Source organism: Megalops cyprinoides, chromosome 7, assembly GCF_013368585.1.
Source record: "Megalops cyprinoides isolate fMegCyp1 chromosome 7, fMegCyp1.pri, whole genome shotgun sequence".
NCBI lineage: Eukaryota > Metazoa > Chordata > Actinopteri > Elopiformes > Megalopidae > Megalops > Megalops cyprinoides.
This window is the reverse complement of record NC_050589.1, coordinates 22,119,697-22,131,869: the sequence shown is the minus strand read 5'-3', so window position 1 is coordinate 22,131,869 and position 12,173 is coordinate 22,119,697. Positions and strand designations below refer to the sequence as shown.

At 45.2% G+C, this 12,173-nt stretch overlaps 1 protein-coding gene across 3 annotated transcripts in view; it reads left to right on the top strand.

The window, feature by feature from the left end:
• The window catches only part of LOC118781176 (helicase ARIP4-like), a 52,308-nt gene that overhangs the window by 23,827 nt on the left and 16,308 nt on the right, over positions 1–12,173 (top strand). The window contains exon 1 of one of the 3 annotated variants that reach the window (XM_036534093.1): positions 4,936–5,260. The exons of the other annotated variants lie outside the window; for them this stretch is intronic. Within the exon in view, the coding sequence (XP_036389986.1) occupies positions 5,227–5,260 (34 nt within the window). The 5' untranslated portion in view covers positions 4,936–5,226. Of the gene's footprint in view, positions 1–4,935; positions 5,261–12,173 lie in introns of those variants that run through there. 3 annotated transcript variants of the gene reach the window in all.

The window sequence follows — 12,173 nt, the reverse complement described above, 5'->3', positions numbered from 1 at the left end:
TCAGCTCTGCTGCTCATTGGACACCGAAGTCCTCACATGAACAGCACTTCACTGTCTGTGCTGAAGACACAGCTTAACTCGGCACTTGTGTGTTTGGATGGAAATCTTATCCCACAGTGACATGCAGCTCTACAGATAAAGATGGATAAACTGTCTTCTAAATGGTTAAAACATGAGATCAAATATTCAGAGCTTTCTTTGAAGTTTCTGGACTTTCTGTATATATGTTTTTTTCTTTCTGACTAATCACACTTATAAACTTCCAGTCAACTTTATTTAGCATATTATCATATTTTGACTAAACTTAGGGCAGGACAAATACTTGAGACCAAGCTGCCTTACTGGAATGGTCAGAATAACAAAATGACAAGACCATGACAGTGACTGACAGCCATGGATGAATAATAGAAGGACTCATAAGCAGTCTGTTTCTGTCTGTCCATCATATTTTGCTTATGTCCCTGCCTGTTTCAATGCCGTAGTGTTAGTTATATGGACGTGTTGTCTTTTGGGAGACGCTCTTCTCCAGAGCGAATTATAAAGTGAGGCAGTGTTAGACAGAAACTTGCCTCATACTTAAAGAACAGATGAGGAGGAAAGCCATAGGAAAGGGAAAAGGAACGAGATTTGATCACTTCAGCAACCCTGTGCAACTTGAATGGTGTGTTTCTCCTCTAATGCTTCCCATTTGGTTATGTAACTGTATGGGATATAGCCTTGTGTCATGAGACACGCACTTCTCTCAAAACATGTCAGATATTTCCACTGGAAAAAAAAAATGGCTGAGAATGTCATTTGGTGTAATGGGTTCAAGGGAGGCGAGTAGCCTTGCCTTGATTTGTGTTTTCAGTTAACGTTGGTGTAGGACGTGCGTTTGTCTGCATGTACGTGCGTGCGAGTGTGCCTGTTGGCACCCGTCTGTTTGTGAGTGTGGCAGTGTATAGGGTGCATGGGTGGCTGGGTATGTGTTGAAGTGAAAGCGTATATGTGTGGGAACAATTGGTGCGGAGGGGGGAGGACGTGGGTGTGGTGGGCTGAGACTGTGAGTGCGTGTGACCGTGCAGGTCGCCCAGCTCAGAGCTCCGTCTGTCTCCGGCCTGTCGCAGTGTGGTTGAGGCCGCTCTGCTTGGCTTCACACACAAACACCAGCACACCGTGATCACAGCAGAAGTTATTGCATTTAACGGTTAGCCTGCCTCCTGTTATCAGGTGTAAGGCGCACTCTCCCTCTCTGAAGCACTATGCAGGTTTATCAGGAATGGATGAGAATCTGTCTGAATGCCTGTGGGCTTTAATACTCCCATCTTTCCCTGTTGATAGATTATTGCTGTTTTATGATTCATTGATTAATATTTTATGAGATGGAATAGGTGTGGATTGGTTGTTGTCATTGAAAAGATTTTCTTATGAAAAGAATCAAGATTATTTTTCATTTCATATAAATGCAAGGATTTCATACACCTCCTGTAAGAACTATGCTGCCGATCTTTTGGCTGGTTTTGATTGGAGCCGTTCTGTGGTTAGCCATGTCAGGGCCAACTCATTTGAATTCACTCTGTGTGCTTAGTTTCTACAGGTTTTCATTTTCAGATTCCAGGGACCTTAAACTCATTTAAATTGCTCTCAAGTATAAGCATATAATATAAGCATATAATTTACATGGCAATACTACTGTTGAACATTGTTCATTTTTCTTAAAGAGCGGCCTCAGGGGCTCTTTAAATAAAATTCAGATGCCCTTATTTGGTCTGAGCACAGGTCATGCGATGTCCTGATTCCAAAGAACAGTCTCGGTTTACTAGATACAGTATATTGTAATTAATGAGTGGATTGAATTGTCCTATCACTCATCTTATATTTTGCAGAGCTGAAACATTACGTTTTGCTCTAGCATGTTTTACATGCAGATAGAGGACTTTTTGTTACTTTTTTTCCATCTGCTTCTCCATCCTTCCTGCCCGGAGTCAGAGACTCACGTTTTCTCCCACAACGCCACCAGGCAGCTGCCACCAGCGCACCATCTGTCGCCACGCCCACCCTCCGGAGGGTGGACGCTCCGGGCGCGAGACTCCAACTGCGACTTTGCGGTCATCCTCTGGCCCCCCGGAGCTCCCGTAACTGGGGCGGCTTTTCGGGGAGCTGTCTGTGGAGGTCCCTGTAACCTGGATACTGCGCCGAAGGGAGCGAGGGGGCGAAAAAAACAGGCCGATTGAAAGACGTCCTGGGGTGACCCGGGCTGCGCTTCTCAGATGCTTGGAGAAGTGGGGGGGTGGATGGGCGGTTAGAGCAGATACAGCCAGATATATCCAGTTTGTTACACAGGTTTCTATTGCCAGTCCACCCATCAGATTTTATTTGATGCAGGGCACCCCACAAAAGAATCATCACAGGGAATGTCTCACATCATATTTCATAGAACCGTTGCCAATAAAAGTGGGTATAACCCAATGAAATTTAAAGGAGCACCTTACAAAATGCTGGTTTTACACACACACACACACACACACACATACATGCTGCAGTACAGTGCACTCTTGATAAGAATCAGCAGCTTTGTTTAGTGATGAAAAATGCAGGGACAGACTCATTCCAATTCTGTTAAAGCATTCTGCTCAAGAATCAAGGGATGTTTTTATAACAGTCATTTTGGGTTCACTCACAATATGTAATATGAATTTCAATTGAATGTGGTGGTGGGTAATAAGAGAAAAACTGAAGAATTTGATAACTGAATCTTGAACCTCACCTTAAATACCATAGCACATAGCACGCAAAGAACAATGTTTAGAACAAAAAAAGTTGTGCAGTGTAGCGTTGCGTCTGCATGGATGTGCACTCTGTGTGCGCATGACAGATTGGCCATGGATATCAGCCATGTATATCAGACATGGAGTGGCTTGTTGCTGGATTATGTTTGATTTTAAGAAGTACCCAAAATCCATGCATAGTTGTGATGCAATTCCTTTTACTTTTGAAAGTACCCCCAAGAACTCTTTCTTATTCTGTAACATACTCATTAATGATTGAGCCTATCACTGAAGCACTAAAAAACTAACCTCCTTCTGTGCTCTCCAGCCTACATCAATAATGTAGCCCACACTTTTTTTTACCTTCTATGAAAAAACCTTAAAATTTCACATGTACAGCCAATCGTCCCATTCATTTGATTTAAAGTGAAATTGAAATATAAATCAAGCAAAATTTCTTTTTTCAATGTTTGCGCATGAAAAATCTGGGTATTGATAAAATTCTGTTTTTCCCGTTTCGGGGCCAGTTTACAGAATTTACCTGACAAGCGTTCCGTAGAACAAAGCCAGACAGATTTTTCAGCAAAACATCTCTAGAATTGGATTCAATATTTTCTATTTGATATTTTTGATAGTTCCGAATGATATGAATTTTTCAGTAGCTGACCATGCCCCCCCCCCCCCCCTCCCAGAAAAAAAGGCAAACATAATGTTATGAAAGAGGAAAGCAAGTTTGTCGAGCATGACTAAGTACAAACTCAGGCAGTGTGTCAAAGTTGACTGGAAAACTACAGAGCATCCTGGGATGGCATCCACTGTCCCACATTCCTCCTGCTGTCAGCAAAATGAGGAAGCCCACCCCCCACAGCCCAGCTTCTTCCCTGGGTCTCTGTGTTAAGTCAGGCGGTCCTATAATTGTGAGTGCACTCTACACTTGTGCCGTATTATTTTTCCTCCTGCCCCCAATCTCACGTGTCTCACTTCCTTCCCACCCTCCCAGCTCACGCTGCGCCTGAGATGTGGGTTACAGTGTAGCCCGTCTTTGTTTGTGCAAGTGATCTCTGTAATCTCCGTGTTTTGAGTATGGGTTTCCTCCATTGTCGAGCGGACCTCAGTCAGCCTGTGAACTCTCTCACCCCTGTTACCTAAGGCAGCCCCGCTGAAATGGGAGAGGCCTGCTGATGACACGGTGCAGGGGGGAGGGGGGGAAGCGCGTGTGACGGTGACGCCGGTGGGGGGAGCTCTGTGAGAAAGGGGGTCCGGCAGGGGTGCGGCGACAAGCGACCGTCAGCTTTTCTTCTAGAATTTCTTTGTTTTGTAATTGTCCGTCAAGCTCTTGAGCGGCTACAGTGGCAGTGTGCTTGAAGTTGTATTCTAGGTGCCGTGACCAGCACCACCATCCAGGATAGCTAAGCAATGTTAGCAGCAGCTGGTGAGATACTGAGATAATCATGTATATAATGAATATATAGTATATAGTGAATACTTGACCTTTTGCCTGAATTTAATAATGAACTGTGAATGAACTCTGAGCTGTATGTGATTTTAGGGCTGAGACCGGCAGGGGGTGTGCTGGGATGAGGTTCTCATTGCAGCTTAAGTTTAAAGTTGCAGACTCTGTACATTGGTCTCCTTAAGCTGTTCAGAGGACACATTTATTCATATTCTCTGGTCTGTTTGGTTTCTACATTTATTGGGAAGCCATATTCCAGAAAATGAAATATGGGGGGAATAACTCTTTTTTTCTTATCTTTTCTCTTACACTTGTGACCTTCATATATAATTGACTATATGAAGGTATTAAAGTAAGAAATTAAAACAGTAGCAGTAACTAAAACAAATTGGAATGGAAACCATTTAAAACTAATTAAAGACGGTCCAGGGCCTATGGGTGATGGCACCCCTTGCGCCACACAGCACTGTGCATCTGGACTTCAGAATTGTACCTGCCGAGGCTTCGGATGTTGCGATCGCAGTACACTCACCTTCATGCCTGTAATGTTATGAAAGAGGGATAACAGGCAAGCAGCGTGCTGACACTGCTGCGGGATTCCAGCAGTGGCCATCTGGAACCCCCTTTGGGGGGCCCCCTGTCTGAGCGTGAATGGTTATGTAAGGAGTTCTGTTTAGTTCCTGGTCTCTACCCACTGGCTTGATTTAATCACTGCTTGGACAGGATTCAGTGAATGGTAGCACAGCACCGAGCGGCGCACGCACCCAGTCAGTCGGTGAGCCGGCCAGCCTGGAACTAAACTAGGAGAGTGGAGCAGAGCAGTAGAGCAGGCGAGAGGGAGAGAAAGAGAGACGGAACACACTTCAGCCTCAGCCCTGAGAGTTAGAGCTGCCCGGCAGCCGCGGAAACTGCAGAGAGCCCTCCCGCCCAGCCAAGCCGAGGGCCGGCCAGCCGGCCACCTTACCCAGACCGCGTCCCGAATCCTCACAGGCGGAGCACGGTCCCCTCCTGCGACACGCTGGAAGCATGCTGCTGCTGGACGAGTCCGAGTCTTTCGCAGGTAGGTGCTGCCGCACCGGTGCCCTGGTGAGCGCCCTGCGGGTGCCACGGGGCAGATGGGAGAGGCTGAGAGGGTAAAGGCTCTTAACTGTCTTGTCCACGGGACAGGGTACACTCTAGCTCTTATCAGTTGGCTCTGGGTTTTTAGGTTTTTTTGTATTCTGTCTGAAAAGCAAACTGTGTAGGGCTCCGTGACAATGCACGTGTACAAACTGGCTATAGTAAGTGCACTTTGGCAGCATGAAATGCAAGAACTGCATGGAAGGACTGCAAGGTAAATAAGAACTGCACTAAAGCAGTGCGCTCTTGTTACAGGGATCACGTAAGCCCAGCGTCTTATGACCCTTGTGAGCTGCGGACCCTTTTTTTTTTTAAACTGAACATCTTACAGGGGGTTTGTGTTGATCCATTTTAACTTGATCACCATGAGCGATTTATTGATTCCCGTGTGCAGAATGCACTGTAGCTGATGACATGAACGTGTTGATAAAGCTTTGCGTTATGAAAGCCATGTTTTCTGCTTGTACAGTGTTTCCGGGTAAGAGTTTATCTTAGTCTCTTTGTTTATGCGTTAGTGTGTGGTATGTGGTGCCAATAATTTACCTGAACAAAAACAGGTTTCATGGATTAGGTTTGTGTTGTCTTGAGACTTATACAGCTCTAGAGGAGCATATGGTGGATTAAAATAGCTGGATTAATTCTTTTCTGATACATTACATGGGAACATTTAGACTATTAGGTCGATTGCAAATTAAAAACGTGGTTGAAGGTGGTTGTCAGGAACTGTCATTGTTGGCCACAAGTTGTTAACTCTTACAGTGGCCTTTCAGCATGATTAGCTCGACTCCACGAGCTCGTGGGTCCAGTTCAAGGACTTTCACAATTGAACTCAACAATGTCACAATTGCACTCATTCAACGTTTAGAGTGTTTACTTCCTGACATCAGGTTATGTTCACTGCCCATATAGTCAAGTCATCCAGATTTGGACAGTGTCCACAGGAAGGCACAAGCCCGCACTTTACAGCTGTGAAGCTACGTCAGTGCTGACCATTCAGTATTTTAGGAGATGATTATTTGTTCTTGCTGTATTTTTGTTTTTTTCTCCCGCTTTCAAGAGTGAATTTTAATTCCAGGGATGACATGGATAATTCAAGTATCTGACCTTGAGATCACTAATCTGTTACATGGATTTGTATTCATGAAGGACAGTCTGAGGACCTTGTATAAAATGCAACTGACCTGAAACCGTCAATTTTCCTGCCTAGAACTTTCCCGCGAGTCATTATTTACACACTGAAAGGCTGAAAAGACTGTAAAGGATGCAGGTTTTCCCAGTACTCTGTCTTGGGAGCCACAGGATATTAGAACATGAAATAAACTGAAGTGCATGTTCCTTTTTATGAACACAGCCATTGTTTGTTAACAAAGCAGTTTGAGGAAGTCTCCATCACTATCTGCGAAAACCTTAACCTTTCTGTTTTTAACGAAATCTTTAACTTGCCCTGCAAAAGTGCTGTTTCCAGAGACCAGATTTCACGGGTTCTATGGCCTCAAGCACATGCATTTCAATCATATTTAAAAGCAGCACATTATAACTAAAATAAACATTCAGATTTGTCCTCTGTGGTGTTCGGGTATGTCCCTAGAAAACATACATGCCATCGAATGTTTTGAAATTTGCATTGGCAGTCACTGAACCCAGCAGACATAGAGCTCCTTTTCCAGAGGAGTACAGAACTCAGCTGTATTCCTTGTGTGTTGCTATACCTGCAGCAAGAAAAGGTTTATAGATATGTATTGTCTACATTTGACACCAAACTTACGGGACGGTATAGATTTCCATCTCTCAAACATTTCACACCTTGGTTCTGTGTATGGGATTAGTTTTGTTAGGTCTGTATATGGAAATAGATCAGAGATAAATTCAATTTCATTTGAACATTTTTTTTTTTTTTTTAGAATATGTGAAGCAGTAACCTGCCGTTATACAACGTGCTCCAGACCAGTTCTAGAACGAGTTACCAAATATGTCCATGCAGCTGTAATCTCCTGTCTGTGACACACTGGCCTAGTAAGCGCTTCGGTGCGCTCGCTGTTCCAGGCGCGTTTCGCAATGCTCTCTCTGCAGCACCGCTGGGGCACTGTGCGATGGGGGGGTACAAGTCTGCCGGAGTTTAAACGCGGTCAGATGGGTTTTCACGGAAAGGTTTAAAAGGAGCAGGGGAAGGCTGTGGGGAGATTCTGTTACCGCTGCAACGCCGCTGACACGCAAGGATAAGGCAGGTAGTCGAGGGGGGGAAAGGAGGGGGTGCCGCTTTTATCTAAAAACTCCCCCCCCCCCCCCCCCCCTGCACGGAGAGAGAAGGCAGCGAGCGGAGTGCGTCACGCCGCCGTCCCTTGACATTGGGGAGGGGAGGGGACGGTGGCGCTGGGAGGCTGCGTCCTGTGGAAGCAGGGCTCGGGCACTGGACGTACCGTCACGCTGAACACATGTTGTGTAACAGCCAAAGCCTGCGCTTATGTAAGCGACCCATCCAGGAGCGAGCGCAGCGTCTCAGCCACGCTCAGCCCATTGTACCAGCGCAGCTCATGTGTCGCTGCTGGGGGTTAGCCACTGACTGGGGTGGGGAAGTGGGTCATTTCACTGTGGGCCCATTGTCTTACCGCTCTTAGGGGTGGAGGGAAAAGGGGGGAAGGGGGCAGGGAATCGGATTGAAATCTCTGCTATGTCAGTGACTTACTTTGCAATCATATTTGGGGGAAGCTCCCACCTCCCCCATCCATTTTCCATCGGTGCATGGAAAAGGGTACTTGTTATCAAGCCATTATGAGGGTTTTTCATGGTTTGCAGGCTAAAATGTTTTTAAACAAATATGTTTTGTAATCGGCATCCTGTTGTAGTGATAATGTTATTTACTGTTTTTTTTTTTTTTATGGTCCATTGTAAACAGGTATTTATTATTACAAAGCAGGGCTATTTTGCTTTGCAGTACAGTTAATCTTGGAAATATAAAATGACACAATTAAATTATTTGTGTGTATAACGTGAATTTTATTTCTTTAAACATTTATACATGATGGTCTTGAATACACAGTCCGTCTCACCCAACTATACATATTGGGCGGTCTAACAGTGCTCCTCTGATGTTGAACATGTGAGACAACGAGAATTTGGTATTGCACAGGTCAGTTGTTTCAAATGGAACTTCAGGTAAATGTTTCTACAGAACATGTATTAATGCAGAAACGTATATTTGGAAGTCATACATCTTTGCGGAGGGAAGAGAGATCGATCTACAAAAAAAAAGTGGAAAAATGAAAACGTTCTCTTATGCATGAATAGAACTACTAAAGCAATGTTTTCATTTCACAGCCATTAAAGTCTGCTCTTAATGTGAAGTTGCATAACCAAAATGTCTTTGTTCCACAACTGCTGAGACCTTCAAAGGTGAATATTCTCTGGAGCAGTGAGGGGGAGTGGACCATTTTTACCTCAGTTTGGATAATTAGTCTGAAAAAAACCAGGGTGTGAGTGCTCTTTGGGGTAAAAATGGCAGCCAATTATCAAACCTAAATGAGGATCTCTCTTTGGATCCAACTTACATCCAAAATACCATCTGTAGCTTTCTAATGTGTTACATTGCGAGTTTACACTGCAGCTTTGTCATTTCAGAAAATATACACAAAGGCTTCTATCTGGAAAGGTGGTGTTAAAAAGTCTACATGGCAATGACATTTAATGTAGTTTAAACACATTCTGTTTAGTTGGGTCTTAAAGAAGCTGACCCTCTGTACCCTCCTGTATCATTTCAGAACATGGTCAACATTCAGAGGTCAACAGGCCTGGCTGGATTTGCCAGTATGCTGTGGTCTGACAATGGAAAAATTATTGGCACCTGAGGATACAGCTTAACAAATGAAACCAGCTTGACGAGCGTGTGTGCAGCCATTCCCCCTGTCCTCCAAGTGAACTTTGAACATCGAAACAGAAGGCATCACGGGACGTTTTGCCAGTTTCTTAGTGTGATGAAGTGCGTTTTGTTTTTGTAGTGTTTTTTTTTTTTTGTTTGGTGTTCGTCTGCAAAGGGATCCTTGCTGAGGCACCCGGGATAGCGCAGCGATCGCATCTGAAGTGACAGCAGAAAGCATTTGTACTAGAGTTTGGATCAGAATATATATTCGGGAGCCTCCCTGCAGACCTCTTTGAAGCTAGCACAGATTAAACCCAGCTAATACCCAGAGGTGCCAGTAGCTAGACCAGATGGTGGCAATGCGATGTCACTTCAGATACCTCATAGATACCTTGGTCTTCAAATAAAGTGTTTATGAGAGAACGCTGTTTTTGGCAGTGGGGAAAGCCATTGATATGTCCATATGTTCTGTGATTTTTGGCATGGGAATACGTTCACATTTGGCTCATTTTAACTTCCTCAAAGGTGATTGAATGCAGATTTATGCACAAACCCCCTCCCTCCCAGTTCAAGAAATGTCCTCCAAATCTCCCGTTAAATACAAATATTTGTTAGAATCCTTGTTCCCTGTAATCCATTCTTACTCTGATAGGTTCGTCCCTCTTATAGGATGCCTAGATGCTTTAGGCAAGGCTTATAGTAAGCTTGTGGTTAAAACCTTTAAATCGAGATCCTTATAAAATTAGTGGCAGGTCCAGGGAAGAGAAAGGCAGACAGGCCAGTCAGTTTCAGGAACATGTGGGCCCAGTGTAGGAGAGTGGAGGGCTGCCATCACTCTGTTCTGGAGGGATAAACCCGGATCAGCCTGGGCTCAGTGGAATTCCCAGAAGTGTGGTTCCGTGGTTCTGTACTCTTGCCCTGCGCTGTTGCATCATTTATTGACTAAAAAACAAGAGCTAATTTAACTGTGATGTTCAGTAATTGGATTGCGCATACTTGGAAAATCATTTTGGAAGATTCCTTTCAAGGACACGGCATAATCATTTTAAACGTATCACAGATTCACAGCTCCCTTGCACTGTAAATGCGCAATAACGAATCAAGTGTCTGACAAGTGACGAGGGATTTAGCAGCCAGTTTTCTTTCTGGGAACGCTTTCATGGACGAGGTGGATGTTGAATGGTTTCTGGGGGGGGGGATGCAGTACAAACTGCCTCATTATTAAAAAGAAGGGAAAAAAAAAATGACATCATCGGGATTACACAGTCTGGACCGTGCGGTGTCATATGATGCAGTGTAATTGAGAGCGCTGGGATGGGTTGAATGTCCGGTCCCAGCCGCTCGTGGTGGCTGCTCTTCGGGACAGTGTGGAGACAGCGGCCGCTGTATGCTGCTGTGCGCAGGGGCTCTGGGTGGGCAGGCGGCCGGCTTTTGTAGCTGTAGTAAAGTGCACAGTCTTGTTTACCGGATTGAGTATAATCTGCTTACTGGCTGCATACAGTGAGTGCTGCTCGTAGACCGAAGCCAGGTCTTTTTTTTTTCTTTTTTGTTATGTTTTGCTTTTTGTTTCGCGTATTTGGTAAGTCAAGTGTAGGTCACCGGTTCACGCGCTCGATTTTGGGTCAGATTTCTCCACGAGTGAATGAGCATTCCCCCAGTTTCCTCTCCCACTTCCGCCCCTTCTTGCTCATTTGCTTCGCTCATTAAAAGTTGCCAGTTTATTTATTTATTTTTCTTCTTAATTTGGCTCGCCCGTTTGATCTCAGTCCCTTTGTCTCATCTCGGTCAGTGCTCTGCAATAGCTGGAGGACCGCCCCCCAACCTGGTGGCCCATGTCAGAATGTTGTCACTGGTGCTCCAGCTCCAATCCATGGCACCTCTAAGGAAATGCTCGCACCATCTGCAGATGCATATGACCGGCACTGCCTCCCCCCCCCCCCCTGCTGTCCCACATCCTCCCAGATGACGGTGTCATCGCAGGCCTGCTGCTCCAGTAGTCATCTGGACCAGTTGTATAAGGCACTGTGTCAGGGGCAACATCAGCAACATCGTGTGAACTCACTGGAAGTATGTAGGTCAAAAGCACTTGAGTGTTTTTGAGGTTATTTATGATGGTTGTTTTTTCTTTTTTTTACATGACTGATATTATTCGACATTGTGCTAGAAGTAGTCCTCGACCTAGTCAAAGCAGAAGTTGTCAAAGCATTGGGGTCATTATTCTAATTACCGCCATTCTGGAGCCGGCGATGTGGCCTTTCGCTCCATAGTCCTGCACATATCGATTTGCCTCTTTGGAGAAGAAAAGGAGAAAAACAGGAGTGTGCCGGTGGAATAATGGAGTCTCAGTGAGGAGTGCTCACAGGGGACACCCAGGCCAGAGGCAGTGTTACGCTTCTGATTCGTTCCTCTTATCATCCATGCCAGGCCATGATGGCAGCACTACGCGCGCTACGCCGAACTGGCTTTAATTGCCTCCGCACAGACGCAAATGGAAAGCCTTGCCCCTCTGTCATAGCCCTGGCATGACGCTCGTGCTATAAAGTGCCGTTATATAAATGGCGAACGTACCCTGGTTATGTAACCCGTGGCTCCTGGGAGACGGCCTCTCTCTCTCTCTCTCTCTCTCTCTCTCTCTCTCTCTCTCTCTCTCTCTCTCTCTCTCTCTCTCTCTCTCTCTCTCTCTCTCTCTCTCTCTCTCTCTCTCTCTCTCTCTCTCTCTCTCTCTCTCCCTCCTCTGGATCCCTGGCTCTCTGATAAGGAGGAGCTCTCGTTCCGAGCGCAGGGAGCCAGCCAATCAGAGCTCATGTACAGTAACTCTTATTTTCATGGAGGAAGGAGTATGTAGATTACTCAATCTGAAAACCGAAACCGTTCTTACAAAAAAAAAAAGAAAAGAAAAAAAAGAACTCCACATTCCTATGGCTTCTGGAGAAAATTAGGTTGGAAGTGCTCTGGTTCTTTATGTTTGGGGTCTCGCGAACTGTTATCCTCAAATGCCTTC